Source organism: Triticum urartu, chromosome 6 (assembly GCF_003073215.2).
Source record: "Triticum urartu cultivar G1812 chromosome 6, Tu2.1, whole genome shotgun sequence".
Classification (NCBI taxonomy): Eukaryota; Viridiplantae; Streptophyta; class Magnoliopsida; order Poales; family Poaceae; genus Triticum; species Triticum urartu.
The window spans coordinates 19635739-19657719 of record NC_053027.1 but is presented as its reverse complement, the minus strand read 5'-3'; the positions used below and the strand labels follow the sequence as shown (position 1 = coordinate 19657719).

Here is a 21981-nt window from a genome sequence, read left to right as displayed (position 1 = left end):
CATTTGTAACACACTCAAAAATAAAAACAAACAAAATATTCATAATCTATGGAAATTCTACCCCAAACGATATACAATTTGTGTGTGTGTTTAAGTTTAGAAGAGTCAGATTTAAATTAACATAATTTTAATCAAAAAAGAAAATGATTTAAAATAAAATAAATAAATATTTAATCTATGCCGACGGCTGCCATCAGAGCCGTCAGCATTGATTTGACGGCGTCAGCCGACCCTTGGAGACCGGATTGCCAAGGCCGCTTATATGCCGACGATCTTTGTATACCGACGACAACCGTCGCCTTACATCAATCTATGCCGACGATGGCCGTCGACATAGATGGCGATGTGCCGACAGTTTTTCTTAGGCCGTTGACATAGATGAATATGCCGACGGCCCTGACAAAAAGCCGTCGGCATAGAAAAGACCATCGGTATATTAGGTTACTCCGGTAGTGCAGGAAGCGGAAGAACAAGTAAAACCAATCAAATTCCGTGAGAATACAAATTAGTGAATGCAACAATTACACACATACATACATATAGACCACCATCCAATCCATCCTACACGTCCTCACGTTACAAGGCTAGAACACTGTACTAGCTAACCTTTGAGCTATCATGTCCATCATCCATTAATTGATCAATGGATCATGAACATATAACGTGCACGCATGTGTAAAGAAAAAGAAGAAAAATGGTATGCGTGGATCATGTGGCTACGCCGGGATGGGTAAGGTCGAAAGGAACTGCTCCACCTCGTAGTTGGTGTCGGCGTCGAAGACCCTCAGGCACATGGGTGGTTCCACGTTGCCTAGCGACAGCAACGACGACGGCAGCGACCAAATCCCGTCGCCGCAGATTAGCCCCGATGCCACCGCCGGCGCGAACATCTGCGCGTGCAGCCTGTCGGACCTGGACCACATGTAGAGTATCAAGCTCCCCACGCACATGTCGATGGTGAAGAAGGAGCCGAGGAAGAAGGGCACGGCCATGCCGAGCGCGCTGGGTATGTAGTCCCTGATCCACCACGTTTTGTTGTTGGCCACCTCCTTGAGCGCGCAGATGGCGATGGCGAGGATGAAGAAGGCGGCGCAGAACCTGAGGCAGTACTTGGGCAGCTGGTCCCAGCCGTTGGTGCCGAGGAGCGCGATGCCGCGGTAGATCTTGGCGTAGGGCGCCGGGTAGCCCTCGTCGTTGCCGATGTCGTAGGCCTGGTAGAAGATCCAGAAGACAGTGGGGGAGATGATGCAGCCGATCCCCGTGCCGATGACCTGGCTGACGAACATGGCGCGCGGGGAGGTGAGGGTGAGGTACCCCGTCTTGAAGTCCTGGATGAGGTCGGAGGCGGTGGAGACGATCCCCATCATGAGGCCGCAGGCGGCGAGGCCGGCGATGACCCCGCCGTCCTTGGCGCCGATGTTGGCGCCGAAGATGAAGATGGCGAGCTTGCCGTAGCTGCTGGAGAGGGACCAGTCGGTGAGGCCGGTGCCGTAGGCGTTGCAGAAGGCGAAGATGGGGGCGACGACGTAGGCCCAGACGACGTGCTTGGGCTTGAGCTGGCGGAAGATGTGCGGGATGGCGAGGACGGAGATGCCGGCGAGGGTGATGTAGGCGCCCACGGCGACTACGGTGGGGATCTGGTCCTTGAGGAAGATCTGCGTGCGGCGGCGGTCGTCGAAGCTGAGCGCCTGCCTCTCGTTGGCGCCCGCGAGGCCGGCGCCGGCGAAGGGGACCCCCGCGGTGTTGGCCTTGGCGCGGCCGGTGCGCTTGAGGTACATGTCGTAGGAGGTGCGGAAGAGGATGGAGAAGAAGTTGAAGAGGCCGTCGCCCATGATCATGGCGATGGAGATGAAGACCTGGTAGCCGTTGAGGCCGTGGAGGCTGCTGTTGGGGAGGTTGGCGTCGTACCAGTCCCCCCTCTTGCTCTCGATGAAGGGCCACATGATCCCCCAGGAGATGATGCTCCCGATGAGCAGCGAGAAGTTGATGATGTAGGGGCAGATCATCCCCACCCCGACGTACGTCGCCGAGAAGTCGAAGTAGAAGCGCCGGTTGTAGGCCTCCATCCCGAACGTCGGGAAGGAGCCGAACCCGCACGAGTCCCCCGCCGTGTAGAACCACTGGAACATGGACCACAGGAAGCTCCCTAGAAACGACTTGAACAGGATCGACACCTGCTGCCTGCCATTGCCAACATGAAACAAACATACATATATTCCTACAACCGCCATTGCCGTACGTCGCCGGAGAAGAAGAAGGAACGTACTTGGCCTGGATGGCGCCTTGGGGCGTGTGGAAGCTGTTGATGAGGTGGGCGGTGGCGGAGCCGGAGGGGTAGGTGAGGCGGTAGCTAATGATCATGATCTTCCTCAGGGGCACGATGGAGAAGAGCCCCACGAAGCTGACGAGGAAGAGGTAAGCCATGACGCGCCACAGCGACGGCTCCTCGACGTTCATGGTGTTGTTGGCCTCGTCGAAGCCCTTGGCGATCTTGCGGCTCATGCCGAGGATGTAGGTGCCGAAGCCGCCGGAGAAGGCGATGCTGGAGCAGGAGATGACGCAGGTCTGCACCACCGTGTTCTCCTGCCGGGTGAAGGGCCGCGGGAAGACGCCGCAGCGCTCCAGCGCCGACGTCCACGTCTTCATCATGAAGAAGGCGAGCAGCCCCGCGGAGACGTTGAGGGACGGCACGATGCCGGAGGTGATGTTGAGCTTCATCACGATGAAGCTGAGGAAGGTGCCCAGCCCCGCGCTCACCACCACGGCGCGGACCGTGATCTGCTCGTTCCACGTCGGCAGGGTCTTGCCTTCGAACGCCTTCTCCAACGAGATCGCCTCCCGCGGTGGCACCGGGGCCGGCGCCGGCGCGGGGGCGGGGGCGGGGGCATCGCCCTCCCCTTGCTCCATCATAAATCACCTCCGGCCCTTCTCCCACGACGCCGGCCGCCCACCTGCCTGACTGTCGCTACAATCGATTGATATATATGTATATATGGACGCGCAAATTCTTGTTGTCTTCTCGATGAAAATTGCAATGCGATGTGATGGATGCAGTAATCCGGCCGGCCTCCTCGAGATCGACCGATCTTGTCGACGGATCAATGGTTTCCCCTCTCTCTACCTGCCACGGAGGGGCGCCGGAGATGGAGGGGATCGATGGATCGAAAGAGTGATTAGTCTTTTTTGCTGCTAATTATGATTGCCGATCGCTAAGACAAGAGAAATTTGGTGTGATGGATTTTCGTGTGGTCATGCTGTGAGGTGAAGCAGCGGGTGGTCGACAAGCCATCTCGTGCGCGCGCCAACGCCTAATTTTGGCAAAAAAATACACGAGCATCTAGGAGTATTAAACAGGCGCCTGAAAAAAAATGGCGCGAGTCGAAAATCTAGAGCGTCGGATCATCAAACCAACGGCCATCCGATGCGCTAATGTTCCTCTAATCGTTGTTTAGATTAGTTGGAAGTTTTCGTAACAGGTTTAGGATTTTCGGAAGTCGCAGCTTGTTGCCCCTCGCATCATCATCGCGTCTCTAGAGAGGCCCTGACTCGGTCTCGTCGGGGTCGACGCTCCTTGCCGGCGTTCGTCATGTCACCCTGTTTTTTGACCTCATCCGAAAATCGACTGATGCCAATGAAATTTTCAGGCACAAAAGTTTTAGCAGAATCACAAGAATGTGGTACTTCGACATACTACCCTTGTTTATTAGTTGATAAAATGTATATATAACAGTACAAAATATTCAATATATTTTAGCAAAATTAGCAGTGTCGGATGAGCCAAAATTATATCCGACATGCTAATTAATCACTATTAAGCTACTTTGAATATTCAACAAATTAAAGTTTCTTGCTAGTTATTTTTCTCAGCCCAGATGGAACAAAGGAACAGCTAAACCTTTTTTGGGGATAGAGGTTGAAACCCCGGGTTCTGCATCGTACTAATGCATACAACAATCTTTATTCAAATTAATGCAAGGTAATGAGACCAAAGTTATCAATAAATGGGGTACATAAGATAAACAACTACAGCAGAACATTTACAAGATATGAATTTAACACTTACAACTAATTTGACTTTTTTCGCAGCAAGGCCTTCATCACATCCGGGCGGAGAAGGCCAGGACAAGGATTTTCATCATTATTGCCAAGACCAAACACTTAAGATTAGCACATCGGCAAGTAGAAACCACCTTCAACAAGATAACGATGCAAGTTCACTATTACTAAGCATGACTGATAAAGTCTAAGACAATAGTTTCACTCACTCTGAGCATGAAGCGTCCCAGTCATCATCTTGAAGACAAATCTTCTGATAGCCACGTTAGCAAGTTCTTCATGCTAAGACGGAGTAGCGCTATAAGATGTGTGGGACGTATTCCTAGCTTATCCCATCACCATAATGTGGGTGCAATCAGATAGAGCAAGGCTATGAGATGCGTGAGTGAGAGGTGGGTGTTTTCAAACTGCCGGGGAATGTATTTGTAATTATAGTTTAATAGTACAACATGTATGAGTCCTGTTTATCATATGAGTCCCTAATGGTTTGGCGAACCTAGGTGATAAGAATATACATGAGAAGAAGGGCGAGGATGACAGGGCCGGCCCTGAAGTTTTGGAGGCCCTAGGGCGAACTCGATAAATGGGCCCAGTGGTCGAAGTGTTTTCGTTTTAGATTCCATACATTGATATATAAAAAATATTGTAGATCCATAATAAACAATGATAAAAAATTCGGGTGGATAATATTTGGTAACAATGCTGTACTTTTATGTTCTAGATCAAATATCAATAAGTTACATAGCACAACAAAAAACAAATGCCTTTAATAATCATGAGAAACGAATTTTTTTATTCAAAAATCATCAATGATAGTGTCAAGATTAAAGATAGTTAATTTATCTGCTCCTTTACTGTGTTTCTTCTCACAGCTAGACAAGTGTTTTTCAGGCAACATGTTCGCCAAAAAACGGATCGAGGGCTGACACCTTGCTTTTACAGGAATAATAAATACTCCAGATTGAGATTGAGGACTAAAATAATTCACACAAAAAGTACCTCGGTTGTTCTGCCATTCCTTGCCCTACTGTGCTAGAAGCCGGCAGCCAGTGCGATGGAGTAACTCGGTGCTGATCTACTCCATTCTCCAGCAAAAGCAAAGACAAAGTAACCACCATGGGGACATATTAGGCTTTTGGGCTTCTCCTAGACATATCATATACGGGCCTCGTTGGCCTTTTTATTTCGCATCAATATTGGGCCTAATTTATATGGTTGTATCCTTTTATTTGTGCTGGTGTCAGGGCCCCTAGTTTGGCTGGGCCCAGGCCGTCGCCCCTGCTGCCCTGGCCCAGGGACGGCTCTGTGTGTATGTGTAGGATGGATTGAATGGTGGTATATACGTATGTATGTGTCTAATTGTTGTATTCACTAATTTGTATTCTCAAGGAGTTTGATTGGTTCTTCAACTAATGTAGACTGGTGTAACTAATCCTTGTGAACTGTGAAGAAGAGACCGCCAATTGTCCTCCTAAAATCTTACATTCTTAAAAAGTTGGTCCCAATTCTCTCAGAATAATCCTACACCTACAAAAGGACTACGAAGGGCTACGTAAACCTTCCTTCGCTAATTCTTTGCCCCCCTGTTTTTCAGTGGGGGTGGGCCCCGCCTCCCCCCTAAGACCAATCAAAATTTGCCAACGGCCGAATCACGTAACAATTACGTAAGTCCCTTTGTAGGTGTAGCATTGCCGATTCTCTCAACATACCTCAACGTCTCACTAAGCAACGCATTTAAGCCATGCCATATTAGTAAGCATGCAACACACATGGTAACTCGGCTATCATGCCATATCCGCAAGCATGCAATTAAACAACTGAATTTTCCTACTCTACCATGATGCCATGTCATCACTTATGTTTTCTTTTTTTCTTTACTTCAGTTTACTAACCATGAGTCCATTATCTCCTCCATGCAAAAACAAGCAGCAAAATTGGTTGGCTGTTCACATCCCCACTATCTTGATTTCTCCCTCTCTGTACCAACGTTGCACCCCCACTATCTTTAACATGGAAGACGAAAACATGGCCTCTCCATCTTCCATCCACTATCCCATAGGCTCTTCATCTCTCAGATGGTCCCTCTGCTCCGTGTCCATATAACTAGTGTGCTCTCGCGCCTCTCAAGTTGCAATCCATCGAGTCGTCTCTCCATCTAGAACAAATCCAGTCCTTCCCAGGCGGGCGTGGCGGTTGAGCGGCGATCACCGGGTCAGAATTCTCTCCGGCTTAGGAACGAACGCCAGTCTGCCTCGGGCCCGGCCTCGCACCACCCATCGTCTAACAACAAAAAAAAACTACACGAGGTGGAGCAGTTCCATGCTACCTTACTCATCCCGCAGGCATAGCCACATGATCCACCCATACCATTATTATTTTTCTTCTTTTTCTTTGCATGCCCACACGTTATATCGTTTGATTGATTATAGATTTGCATATGTTCATGATCGATTGATCGATTAATGGATAAATGATACCCATGATAGCTCAAAGGTTAGCTAGTATACAGTGTTCTAGCCTTGTACCATGAGTACGTGTAGTATGGATTGGATGGTGGTATACATGTATGTATGTGTGTAATTGTTGCATTCACCAATCTTTATTCTCAAGGTGTTTGATTGGTTCTTCAACTAATGTAGACTGATGTAACTAATCCTTGTGAGTTGTGAAGAAGAGAACAATTGTCCTCTTGAATGTTCTATATAAGGGACAGACTATCACTCAGTCGACTGAATTTCTGATATGGGTCGGCCATTTTTTTCTGCATGCAGTGCGAGGTGTGTTGTGGAATGTGCATGCGCGTGCATGAGCTAGCTTAGGTTGTGGCACGTGTGTCGGTGCTAAAACCGGCCGATCTCGGATAGGGGTTCCCGAGCTGGTGATGTTGGAAAGATGGTAACAGGAAGAAATAGGGACACAGTGTTTACCCAGTTTCGGGCCCTCTCGAGGAGGTAAAACTCTACGTCCTTCTCTTGTTATATTGATTGTGATGGGGTACAAAGTGCAGTATGATCTACCTCGAGATCGTACGAATGAGTTCTAAGCTTGAGTTCTAAGCTCTAAACCTCTCAATCTTGCCTCTACGGACTAAACCCCTCGGCTTATATAAGCATTGGGGGTATCTAGGGTTTACATGTAGTCGGTTACAATCTGGGGATAAACATGCCGATCATTTAGTCATTCCTTGAAGTATACGCCAAGTCCTCGGAGGTCTTCATCTTGATTACGCTGAGGGCCAAGGCATGTACGACCCATTCTTCAATTGTAGATGGGTCGTTGGCTCGGCCTGTAAACAGGGGCTCGATGTGGTGTGCACCCCCTTATCAAGGATACTGTCAGTAGCCCCTGAACTAGTCTTCAAGCCGAGGACAATTTGCTCCTTCCTCGGGATAGCTTCATAAATTTAGTCTCTAGCTTTGTAGGTCCGGATTCTGAGGACATGCTTGGCTCTGAGGTCTTCTTTATGACCCCATTATTGAGGTTCGACCATCCTTGTGTGAATCCAAGCATTGATATACTTCAATCATCAGGATATCTTTTTAGCAGGTCCTTTGACAAGGGGCATTGCGTTTTCGTAGAGTCCGAGGACAACATAAGGTCAATTCCTTATAAGGGAACTTTCATTCTCTAAGGACCTTCGATGACCTTTGGTAGTTCAGTGGCCCCACATCTCAATATACCCGCTAAAGGGAGACGTGGTGCGGCCGCATATCAACCTTCAACCGTGGATATGTTCGTATGCCGTGAAGTTTTTTTTGTAAGGGCTAAGATTGAAGAAAAAAGTAGTCACTAGCCCCCCCCCCCCCCCCCCCCCCCCCCCCCCCAAATAATCATATTTTTTGCTCTGCCCCCCTGCCGTTCTCTGCTAGCTCCGCCACTGGATGATACCCATGACAGCTCAAGTTAGCTAGTATACAGTGTTCTAGCCTTGTACCGTGAGTACGTGTAGGATGGATTGGATGGTGGTATATATGTATGTACGTGTGTAACTGTTGCATTCACTAATTTGTATTCTCAAGGAGTTTGATTGGTTCTTCAACTAATGTAGACTGACGTAACTAATCCTTGTGAGTTGTGAAGAAGATAACAATTATCCTCCTGAATGTTCTATATAAGGGACTGGCTACTGGTCAGTCGACTTAATTTCTGATTTGGGTTGGTCACTTTCTTTTCTGCATGCAGCGCGAGGTGTGCTGTGGCGTGTGCATGCGTGCATGAGCTAGCTTAGCTCTGGTTGGCCGTGGCGCGTGAGCTAGCTAGCTCCGCATGCGTCCGGGTCGCGTGTGAGCTTGCTAGCTCTGACTGGCCATGGTTAGTGGCATGGCATTGCATTGCAGAAAAGAAGAAAGAAAGTGTAAAAGCGCATAGAACAAATAATGACAGAAAATTTGGCATAAAAACTGCATTGTTTCATAATATACAAAACCAAGCATATAGTAGTGCAATTTTTAAACAGTAATATGAATCACACAAACATTGCATAAAAATTGAGCGATTATATATACATGTTATCAGGGCTAATATTTGATAGGCCCCTATTTTTTGGGCGTTCAGTCAAATTGACCACTCTCAACCACCCGATCTAGATCGAAAGGCCCAACTTTTTTATTATTTTTAACCTTCCTCTTCCCCATATGCTAATACTGAGAAAATAAAACAAAACCAAAAAACTAAAGTTTTCTAGGAAGAATTTATTAGTGGCATGGTATTACCCTTTAAGAAAAATAATAATAAAAACAAACAAACAACAAAAAAAATTGCACAAAATTGCACTATTTTATAATATTCAAGAATGACAATATAATGATGGATTTTTTTGCCAAAAGAAGTTTCCTAAGAACGAATAAGTTAATGGCGTTGGTATTATGCTTAAAAAAGAAAATGAAAGAAAGAATTACTAGCAATGATACTACCCTTTAAGTAGAAAGAAAATAATAATAATAATAATAATAATAATAATAATAATAATAATAATAATAATAATAAAGTTTTCTAAGAAAGAATTAATTGGTGGCATTGGTATTACTCTTTAAGAATAATGAAATGGTAAAAACAAATCAAACAATGCAAAAAATTGCACACAATATAAACAAAAATTGCGGTATTCTATAATGTGCAAGAATAACCTTATGATAGTGAAATTTTCAGAAAACATGTATTTCACAAGAAGAAATAAATCTATTTATATATAAAAAGTACTTGACGGGCTCACCAAAAAAAGAGAAATAAGATAGAAAATGATGCAATAATTAGAAACATCTGGCCATTAAATCGGTGGACCTTTTTATATAGTCCAACAGTGACCATTAGATTTACATAAAAAAAATTAAAGGTTGGACCCGCATGTGCATGTAGGTTTCAAGGTCACGTACATAGATTGGTCCATTAGATTTTACTTAATAAATGATTGAAGGCTGGACCCACACATGCATGTTGGTTTCACGGACACACACGTAAATTGATCTGGCTTTTTTTACCCATGCTTGCAAAGATGTAATCTCCACCATGAAAAAAGGACCCAGATGTCCACATATACGTACATAGATTAATACATATCGGTTCTAAAAATCACGGTCACGTACATAGATTGATTCATTAGATTTATACTTAATAAAAGATTAAAGGCTGGACCCACAGATGCATGTTGGTTTCACGGGCACGCACGTAAATTGATCTGGCTTTTTTTTTGAGAAAATCATTCTCTAACTATCCAAAAGGTTCTAACTATCTAAAAGGTGGACCCGTACGGGGACCCATGCTTGCAAAGATGTAATCTCCACCATGAAAAAAGGTCCCAGATGTCTACATATATGTACATAGATTATACATATCGGTTCTAGAAAAGAATATCAAGCGTTCCAATGGGTGGAGCCAATCATGCACGTGAGATGTGCAATCCCACGTGCAAACCAATCTCTCAACCTAAAAAGGTTCAATTATTATATATTAATAGTATTTGACGGGTTAGCAAAAAAGAGAAATAGGCTAGAAATTATGTCGAAAATTTGAAACATCTGACCGTATTTTACAGGTTAACCAAACGAAAAGAAATAGGCCAGAAATTACAACAAAAATTAGAAACGTCTGACCGTTAATTTAATAGACAAAACTTTTATCGCCATTAGATAAGATTGTAGGTTCAAAAATTTACCCACCGGTGTCATTATATAATTATAATGGATGAAAACATTTCACTCAATGTAGCAAAAGCTTATTCTGGTGAGGACGTGCGCACTGATTAGGATATTTAGAAAAATGTCCGCTGAAAAAAGTGCATTGGCTGCTGGAAATAACTGTGCATGCAAGCCCACGTAACCGTCTCATGTGCATCCCGCGCTTAGGGCATGTACAATGATGCTATCTTAGGAGTGCCACGTAGGATAAATAATGAGGTGGAGGAGAGAGAACTCATAAAAAAAGGCTTGTCTTCTCTTATTTAAGATAAGACAAGAGATGATCTCTTAGCACAATTTGTCTTACCATGTTTTAAGGAATTGCTAGTTATTGAAGATAAGGCTAAGATTAATCCATTATAGACATACTCTTTTGTCATCTCTAAATTACATGCCAAACTTAAGATAAGACTGTCTTATCAACCATTGTACATGCCCTTATATGTACGCGACGTGTACCCTCACAAAAAAAACTCTACGCATTATGTACCATAAACTTTATTGTGGTTAGAGAAATATCCCGTACATACCCTAATCACACTATATATTCCACTTCACAACCCCATCCCCCGATCTAACCAAATCTATCTAGGAAAAAGAAGAGCAGACCAAAAGATGTATCCAACTACCATGCCCCTGCTACAGAGGCTACTGAGGGGAAGACTCGTGGCCACATGATGAAGTTTCATTCCCTGGACCTTTCGACATCCTCATCTAGACGCTCGTGCTCAAGAACTACCACCGCCTCAACATCCGTGCCGAAAACTACCACCGCCTCAACGTCCCAGTCGGCCACACCACGTGCTCCCATCCAGCCGCTCGAAATCAATCTGAACAAGCCGTCCAAGTCCAACCTACCACGAGGTGGTCGTGTGGATAAAATACCTCCTCGCAGTTTTTTTTCTGTCTAATCCGTACAGTTCAAGATATGCTCTCGCTGTGATTTTTATGGAATCAAAATTGGTATGTCGAGTGGAAGTAACATTCCAAATACAAATTTTTCATTGTTGTTTGTCGACGAATTACAAAATTCAGGGCAAAATATTATCATGATTATGGTCACACTTTTGATGGAAAAATCCATAAATGGCATACCTCGGGTATTACAGAAGAACGGTGATACTTGGTATTTAAAATTTCTCAATTACTGATTAGTTTTGTAGCTACAAGCACGCCAGACCATAATGATGATTAAAATTTAAAGATGATGTTAATATCATGGACCGCAAGAGCAAATTTTAAAAATAAGATTATTTAGGTCTGAAACTAGGAAAGTCCTCGATCAGACTTCGTCGATTGTTACGAATAACTAACCTATTGTCTTTTGTACGTCTGTTTGAGTTTCCTCCCAAGGATATTTTATCCGTACAGTGGTAGATTGACATATTTTCGCTAATTTTGCATAAATTCTAAGACATGAAAAAAATTCTGGAAGTTGAAATCGTGTCAACAACAGAAGAATAGGGCAAAAAGTAAAGAGATAAAATATGCTTGTTTTCATATTTTAGAGAAACTTCTTTTGGTGATGTTTTCATTGAAGATTATGAAGTTATGTTTAGATTACCATGATTCTATTAAGGAGCACGATCTTGGAAACATGGCACTTCAGCTTCAACTATTTCTGCTTTGCGTTATATTTGAACTGCTTTATGCTTTAAAAATGAACTTGTAACAATGCATGTTCCCATTTGATGGAAAATAACCCAAGTGGATAGACTTATCTAATGATTATATACTTTATTGGGCATTTCATGGATTTTGATATTGCAGTTGCACAAGAATAATTAATACTTGAATACTCTTACTACTTTCACCACAGATGCAAATTATGTTCAACATAATGTCCTGCCGATGTTTGTACTGTTCTCAACATCATATATGAAATTTCTGATAAGAAAAGACTTCACTCAAATGTACAAATCATGTGCGGTGTGTCACAATAATGTTTTCTCAATCTATTATTCTACAATTTTTAAGAAAATTAAAAAAATATGAATGATTCTAGGAGCTATGCAAACTCAAGTAGCCCATCTTTATAGTTGACCTAAGGTGCATGTATGTGGTAGTCACAGTAGCACCACCAGAATACAATCATACTAATTGCTAGAAATATTTTAGTAAAACATACTAATTGCTAGAAAATGTACTAATTAGTGGTTCTAGTTAGGCAATTTTAAAACAAATTGTTGGTGTATATGAGGGTAGCATTATACATCCTTTTGAATTTTTATGTCACATTAAATTTTCTAATGTACCTCCATGCTAATTCTTGATTGAGCATTCCATTATTTTTCGTAAATTAGGAAACTATACTTTCTAGATCCTTAAGTTCATTCTATTGCATATTGCAAAGTTATGTTCTTTCCTTGGAGCACCTAAATATCCAAAGTACAGTGACTGTAATTATGTTCAATTTGATCTATTTAATATGACAATCATTTGTGTCTAAGTGTTTTCCACCTAGGTAAGCTATTATGAAGTGATATATCCAAAAAAATCGAGCATGACAGCATATCTGTACCAACAAACTATATCCCTCACAAGTCCGGACTTCTGATTTGTTATCATCATATGGAAAAGGTTCTGTTGACAATTCTTCGTGGGTCATCTCATAGTCATCACATTGTTCATACTAAAATATTTCTTATCTTTCGATGAATATGTGACAAACCTCATTTTCCATTAAATCACCATAATTTAATTTAAACATTTATGTGAATTTAAGTGAAGTAAACACCAAAAAAGGTTATATTATGTGGCTTTGAACTAACTAAGCTAAGATTATTTCTTTATTACTTTTGTAATATAGAACATACAAATTTAGTTCTAAATATTTTCTAGAATGAATTGTTACTATCATGGACAGTAATCTACTGAGCTTTGATCCTTATCATATATGTTGTTAAAGCATCCATACTATTTATAAATATATTTATATGTCAGTAAAAATCCAAATAAACCAAAGAGAAAACTATGCTCATGAAAGACTTATATTAAAAATGGTATTAATTCTAATTCTAATTTTAATTTAGAAAAATTAAATAAAATGTTCCCATCAATCAAATCTGTAAATTTCTAGCCCGCGCATCGAGCAGGCCACTTTGCTAGTTACTCTTAAAGAAGAAATAAAAATAAATAATAACTAAAAGAAAATCATTAAAATAATGTTTTATAGGAAAAATGAATTATTGCCATTGCTATTTTCTAAGGAACAATGAGTTGATGGCATTGGTATTGCCCTTTACGAAGAAAGGAAATGAAAAGGAAACTAAAACAAAGAATGATAAAATTGTGTTTTTCAAAAATATGCAAGAATAAGAATATGATAGTGAAATTTCATGAAAATGAAGTTTTCTAAGAAGGAATGAATTTGTGGCATGGGTATTACTCTTAAATAAGAAATTTAAACCAAATAATAACTAAATAATAAACAAAATAATAAAATTGTATAAGAAACAATGAATTAGTGCCATAGGACACTATAAGAATAAAGATAATGAATTTTTTAAAAAAACTTGCACACAACTTTGCACTAAAATTACAATTTCCACATATTGCATTATATTTATTTGTATACATTTATACTCACCCAACACCTAAAAATACGTAAAACCCCAACTAATAATGAAAAACTAAAGGAAAAACACACAAAATAGAAAAATGGAAGAACAAAACAAAGGAAACTGGCGGGATGGGAGGCTTCATCCCAATAGCACTTTGACCGGCCCAAATATGTGACCAGTCAAACAAATAGGCCAAACCAGCTCATAGAATGACACAAAAAATATATAGCACGAATCTAGGAGCAAGAATCAATGGGCCCAACCTTTTTATTATTATTTTGGCCTTCCTCTTCCCCTTATGCTAATACTAAGAAAATATAACAAAACCAAAAAACTGAAGTTTTCTAGGAAGAATGAATTAGTGGCATGGTATTATATTTAAGGAAAAAATAACAAACAAACAACAATAAAAATTGCAAAAAATTGCACTATTTTGTAATATTCAAGAATAGGAATATAATGGTGGATTTTTCGCCAAGAAGTTTCCTAAGAAGGAATAAATTAATGGTGTTGGTAGTATGCTTAAAGAAGATAGAAAATGAAAGAATGAATTAGTGGCATTGATACTACCCTTTAAGTAGAAAGAACGTGAAATAAAAACTAAAAGTAAATCAAAATAATGAAGTTTTCTAATAAAGAGGTATTACTCTTTAAGAATAACGAAATGATAAAAACAAATCAAATAATGAAAAAAAATTGCACACAATATAAACAAAATTTGTGAAACTCTATAATGTGCAAGAATGACCTTACGATAGTGAAATTTTCATAAACATGTATTTCACAGGAAGAAATAAATTAGTGACATTGATATTACTCTCGAAGAAGCAATAAAATAAAATAATAACTAAAAATCAATATAATAAAGTAAGGAAAAATGAATTATTGCCATTGATATTATCCTTTAAGAAGAACTAAAATAAAATTAAAATTAAAAGAAAATAAGAAAAATGAGATTCTCTAAGGAAGAATGAGTTGATGCCATTAGTATTGCCCTTTATGAAGAAAGGAAATGAAAAGAAAACTAAAACAAACAATGATAAAATTGTGTTTTTCAAAAATATGCAAGAATAAGCATATGATAGTGAAATTTCACAAAATGAAAGTTTTCTAAGAAGGAAGAATTAGCGGCATGGGTATTACCCTTAAATAAGAAATTAAAATCAAATAATAACTAAATCAAAATTAAAATAAAATTGTATAAGAAACAATGAATTAGTGCCATAGGTATTACTCTATAAGAATAAAGATAATGAAAAAAACATGCACACAACTTTGCATTGAAATTATAATTTGCACATATTGCTTAGTATTTATGTGTATACATTTATACTCACCAACACATAAAAAATACAAAAAAACTCAAATAATAATGAAAAACTAAAGGAAAAACACACAAAATATAAAAATAGAAGAACAAAACAAAGGAAAATGAGGGGGGCTGGGAGTAACACACAATGTGCTTTAGCCCAATAGCAATTTGACTGACCCAAATATGTGGTTAGTCAAACAAATAGGCCAAACCAACTCATAGAACGGCACACAAAAAATATAGCACGAATCTAGGAGCAAGGATCAACGGGCAAGAAATTGAGTGGCCCACATTGAAAATTCAGGTTTACCTATAGCTAAATTGTCTATATAAACCACACCATAATGTGGTAAAAAAATACAATAGAAATAAGCTTTGCCTAGCTTAAAATTTAAACAAACGATTCGTCCAACACATACTACGGTAAAGAGCCATAGTTGATAGATCATCAATGTGTGATGTCACAAATCAACTTACCAAAGGACCTTAACATCGACGGGCCTAAGGCGGCCGATGGTAACTGATGAAGGAGTGTGCTAATTAAACTACTAATACATTACTCATATGTTGCAAATGTACACATTTTTTAAATTTATTTATCATGAAATGAGTTTTAATAGTTTCAAGGAAAAATATTGTCTAACATGTCTTGCATGGAGTATGATTGTTGTCATAGACATCATTTTTTAAAACATATCAGTTGATACGCTCAACCTTTATTTACACCAACCCAATCTACAATCAACAAAATGTAATTTGATAAGAAATAAATCAAGTGAAAGCTAACTATCAGCTATAAATAAATGTGGTTGTGCTTTCTATCCAACAGCCGATGCTTTATGTAATAAAGGGCTAGCACTACAAAAAAGCTCCAGTCTTACCGCCCCTATGGAAGTTGTACAGCCTTTCCTCGGGGGTCATTGAGTTGGGTTTCCTGATTGCTCACAATAGAGGAGCCGCTCCCACCAACACCCCGCCCCCCAACAGCCTGACCTATGAAGTGAAGAATTATGATGAATGTTCTATTATAGCTCATTACATAATGTGATAAACAAGTACAATAAACAGAAGAGCTTTTTATGGCACCGTAGAATAAATACAAATCATTCATTCAACACAATCGAATGGTTAATAACTTAATATTGTTTGGTACTTCGATTTTAAGGAAAGCCACCTCCAGAAGTTGAGGAGTGCTTACACCATACACTTGAGTTAAGGGTAAAAGCGAACTTGAGATAGAAGTTCATGTTGTCCATAGAGGTATTTTAGTGATCTTTATTTGATATCTACACGGTCAAGCAAAAAAATGCTCTTCAATCCATATTAAACAAAAAAAGAACAGTAAGTGATAATCCTATAATTTGGCAACTGGCTGGAAAACGGACAAAGAAGAGTCAAGTATTCATTTCCTATCTTTCACAACTAATTTACTTGCTTGACACACTTCGTCATTCTTCGAATCCAATCCTGGCAACACCGGGGGCCACTGGCAGACCTATCGTCCCTCTTGCTCTAGCTGCCTGGCTGAGGACAACAAACAAAATTGCAAATCTCACTGACAGGCTAGTTGGGGCAGGGCACATAGGGAGGGGCTGTAGAAAATTTCATATCTACCACTAGGCAGATGGCCAGGTTTAGCAGACGAAGTTGCACACTCATCTCACATGTAGTTGTATTTGGGGGCAAGGGTGCCAACAATGAAAACTACGCATCCACAGGCAAGGTGGTAAGTTGCACATGAAATACTAGGCAGTTGGCCTTGGCAGCAGATGAAGTTGGACATCTCATTGATAGTGGCTAGATTGGGGTGGAGGTGCCATAAGTGAAAACTGCATGTCCACGGCTAGGGAGAAACTTGCAATTTGACTGATATGCAGTTTCACTTAATGAGGAGTAAAATGCACAAACAAAAAAGTTCATTGAAACACTCACATGCAAGATCTAGTTCCGACGAGCATGCCGCGGTGATTCCAACAATGAAAGTGGATCTTAATTTTGATGTTTAGTTGAAAAGTTATATTTTTTATAGAAAAATTAAATCAGAATTAAATGCATTCACACTTGTTCACATCAGCGAAAAAAACACATCCATGAGTAGGGGAAAAGTTGCACATTGACTGCTAGGCAATTGCACCTAACGGGGAGTATATTACACACACAAAAATTGATCAAAACATATGCATGCGGGTTCTAGTTCAAAGAGCACGCCATGAAGATTTCAACGGCGAAAATGGATCTTAATTCTGGTGTTTGATTCAAAAGTTATCTTTTTTAAAAATTGAAACCGAAAACGCATTCACGCCTGTTCACATGGGTATTTTTCCAGTCCTTTTTTACTTTTCCCTATTCACATGGTATTTTTTTTCTAATGTGAATTCGCAGACGTCTAATGAGCCAACAATCACTCGCTAGACACGTCCTCCTTTTTTGTTTTTTGTTTTTAAAATAGTTCCTAAAAATGTTTTCAAATTCATGAAGAAAATATGAACTTTTTGAAATCTAGGACCTTTTAAAAGTCAGTTATTTTTTGAATCTATGAACAATTTCAAATTTGAACAATTCTCATATTCACAAAAAAATTCAAAATCTATGAAAAAATAAAAAATGAACATTTTTCAAATTTGTGATATTTTACAAACTATTTTTGAAATTCATGGACTTTTTCAAAAAATGAACATTTTAAAATTCATGAAGATTTTTCAAATTGCGTACTTTTTAAAATTCTTGAATTGGCTTCAATTTGGAAACTTTTTTTGAATTGGTGAATATTTTTTAATTCACAAGCATTCCTTTAAATCCGTGAAAATATTCATGAAAAAACAAAATTCATGAATATTTTTTGTATTCACGAACACTTTTTCCAAATTCTCGATTTGTTTTGTGTCCACAAATATTTTTCTCAAATTCATACAAACATTTTCTTGAATCTATGATTTTTTATTAGCAAACTGTAATTTAGTTTTTTCCAGAACAATTTCATGCTGGTCTTTTTATTGGCTTCTTCAATTGAACGAGAGAGCCTGTGTAAAAAAGATTGAACTAATCATCGAGCGACCAAGCATTGAGCTCTATTTGGGTTGTAGTGATGAGACTAATTTTTTACTATTTATTTACTCTGAGATTTGTGTCATAAATGTAGGTTTGGTCGGAATTTATCGCATTCGCTCACTGATTTTGTCTATTTTCATCACAATCCCATTTGTGAGGAGTTTTAAGGCTTAAGAAGAAAAGTACAAGAATATTGGGTAAAAATCAGATCAATTTACGTGATAGAAACCTACTATATAAAGGCAAGAGCAGATAGGAGGAAAACCAGTTGCGCGGGAGGTTTGAGAGCAAAGGACAATGTCTGCTGTGAGAAATCGCCCTCGTATGAGGAGTCAAACCAGCAGCGGTCGCCACCATCTGATTAGCTATTTTAACCCTGTGCTATTGGATCTGGAGGATAAGCTATAGAGAGGCTAGAAACTCAAGCAATATGATGAACCCGAGCCTTCAGAAGGGATCTGGAGGGTTTTGGAGGGTGAATCAGCGAGAAGGACTCCACCATGCCATTACCTCACTCAAGGAGACTCCTGCATCGACCATCATCATCACTATCCCCATCTTCATTTCTTTGTAATACCAAACCCTAGTGGACCCTTGCTTCCTCTGAACTAGGAAGGTGTTGGTCCCTCAAGTGCAGCAGTTTGTAGCAAGCCATAATTTTGCTCAAGTACAACTACACATCATCTTTTTATCCCTAGTGACAACAGCAAAATACAAGACTTCTTCACTTCCTGTCACTACCTGAGATTACTTGCAAGATAGAACCCAACTGTCATATGCTACCTCTTGAGCACTGCGTTGGTTTTCTCTTGAAGAGGAAAGGGTGATGCAGTAAAGTAGCGTAAGTATTTCCCTCAGTTTTTGAGAACCAAGGTATCAATCCAGTAGGAGATGAAGGAAATATGCCCTAGAGGCAATAATAAAGTTGTTATTTATATTTTCCTTATATCATGATAAATGTTTATTATTCATGCTAGAATTATATTAACTGGAAACTTAGTACATGTGTGAATACATAGACAAACAAAGTGTCACTAGTATGCCTCTATTTGACTAGCTCGTTGATCAAAGATGGTTATGTTTCCTAGCCATAGACATGAGTTGTCATTTGATTAACGGGATCACATCATTAGAAGAATGATGTGATTGACTTGACCCATTTCGTTAGCTTAGCACTTGATCGTCTAGTATGTTGCTATTGCTTTCTTCATGACTTATACATGTTCCTATGACTATGAGATTATGCAACTCCCGTTTACCGGAGGAACACTTTGTGTGCTACCAAACGTCACAACGTAACTGGGTGATTATAAAGGTGCTCTGCATGTGTCTCCGAAGGTACTTGTTGAGTTGGCGTATTTCGAGATTAGGATTTGTCACTCCGATTGTCGGAGAGGTATCTCTGGGCCCTCTCGGTAATGCACATCACTATAAGCCTTGCAAGCAACGTGACTAATGAGTTAGTTGCGGGATGGTGCATTACAAAACGAGTAAAGAGACTTGCCGATAACGAGATTGAACTAGGTATTGAGATACCGACGATCGAATCTCGGGCAAGTTGTTGGGGAACGTAGTAATTTCAAAAAAATTCCTACGCACACGCAAGATCATGGTGATGCATAGCAACGAGAGGGGAGAGTGTGATCTACGTACCCTTGTAGACCGACAACGGAAGCGTTATCTCAATACCTAGTTCAATCTTGTTACCGGCAAGTCTCTTTACTCGTTTCGTAATACATCATCTCACAACTAACTCATTAGTTGCAATGCTTGCAAGGCTTATGTGATGTGCATTACCGAGAGGGCCCAGAGATACCTCTCCGACAATCGGAGTGACAAATCCTAATCTCGAAATACGCCAACCCAACATGTACCTTTGGAGACACCTGTAGAGATCCTTTATAATCACCCAGTTACGTTGTGACGTTTGGTAGCACACAAAGTGTTCCTCCGGTAAACGGGAGTTGCATAATCTCATAGTCATAGGAACATGTATAAGTCATGAAGAAAGCAATAGCAACATACTAAACGATCGGGTGCTAAGCTAATGGAATGGGTCATGTCAATCATATCATTCTCCTAATGATGTGATCCCATTAATCAAATGACAACACATGTCTATGGTTAGGAAACATAACCATCTTCGATTAACGAGCTAGTCAAGTAGAGGCATACTAGTGACATTTGGTTTGTCTATGTATTCATACAAGTATTATGTTTCCGGATAATACAATTCTAGCATGAATAATAAACATTTATCATGATATAAGGAAATAAAATAATAACAATATTATTGCCTCTAGGGCATATTTCCTTCAGTCTCCCACTTGCACTAGAGTCAATAATCTAGATTACACAGTAATGATTCTAACACCCATGGAGCTTTGGTGCTGATCATGTTTTGCTCGTGGAAGAGGCTTAGTCAACGGGTCTGCTATGTTCAGATCCGTATGTATCTTGCAAATCTCTATGTCTCCCACCTGGACTAGATCCTGGATGGAATTGAAGCGTCTCTTGATGTGCTTGGTTCTCTTGTGAAATCTGGATTCCTTTGCCAAGGCAATTGCACCAGTATTGTCACAAAAGATTTTCATTGGACCCGATGCACTAGGTATGACACCTAGATCAGATATGAACTCCTTCATCCAGACTCCTTCGTTTGCTGCTTCCGAAGCAGCTATGTACTCCGCCTCACATGTAGATCCCGCCACAACGCTTTGTTTAGAACTGCACCAACTGACAGCTCCACCGTTTAATGTAAACACGTATCCGGTTTGCGATTTAGAATCGTCCGGATCAGTGTCAAAGCTTGCATCAACGTAACCATTTACGATGAGCTCTTTGTCACCTCCATATATGAGAAACATATCCTTAGTCCTTTTCAGGTATTTCAGGATGTTCTTGACCGATGTCCAGTGATCCACTCCTGGATTACTTTGGTACCTCCCTGCTAGACTTATAGCAAGACACACATCAGGTCTGGTACATAGCATTGCATACATGATAGAGCCTATGGCTGAAGCATAGGGAACATCTTTCATTTTCTCTCTATCTTCTGCATTGGTCGGGGATTGAGTCTTACTCAATTTCACACCTTGTAACACAGGCAAGAATCCTTTCTTTGCTTGATCCATTTTGAACTTCTTCAAAACTTTGTCAAGGTATGTGCTTTGTGAAAGTCCAATTAAGCGTCTTGATCTATCTCTATAGATCTTAATGCCCAATATGTAAGCAGCTTCACCGAGGTCTTTCATTGAAAAACTTTTATTCAAGTATCCTTTTATGCTATCCAGAAATTCTATATCATTTCCGATTAGTAATATGTCATCTACATATAATATCAGAAATGCTACAGAGCTCCCACTCACTTTCTTGTAAATACAGGCTTCTCCAAAAGTCTGTACAAAACCAAATGCTTTGATCACATTATCAAAGCGTTTATTCCAACTCCGAGAGGCTTGCACCAGTCCATAAATGGATCACTGGAGCTTGCACACTTTGTTAGCTCCCTTTGGATCGACAAAACCTTCCGGCTGCATCATTACAACTCTTCTTGCAGAAATCCATTCAGGAATGCAGTTTTGACATCCATTTGCCAAATTTCATAATCATAAAATGCGGCAATTGCTAACATGATTCGGACAGACTTAAGCATCACTACGGGTGAGAAGGTCTCATCGTAGTCAATCCCTTGAACTTGCCGAAAACCTTTTGCGACAAGTCGAGCTTTGTAGACAGTAATATTACCGTCAGCGTCAGTCTTCTTCTTGAAGATCCATTTATTCTCAATTGCTTGCCGATCATTGGGCAAGTCAACCAAAGTCCATAC

At 40.2% G+C, this 21981-nt stretch overlaps 1 protein-coding gene across 1 annotated transcript; it reads right to left on the bottom strand.

Moving 5' to 3' along the window:
* Window positions 1-453: 453 nt before the first annotated feature.
* On the bottom strand, window positions 454-3279 carry LOC125514947 (probable metal-nicotianamine transporter YSL8). Its single transcript, XM_048680321.1, has 2 exons — window positions 2267-3279; window positions 454-2181 (listed from the first exon to the last, which is right to left on the bottom strand). The coding sequence occupies exons 1-2, from the start codon at window positions 2908-2910 to the stop codon at window positions 717-719; spliced, it is 2109 nt and encodes a 702-aa protein (XP_048536278.1). The 5' UTR covers window positions 2911-3279; the 3' UTR covers window positions 454-716.
* Window positions 3280-21981: the final 18702 nt, after the last annotated feature.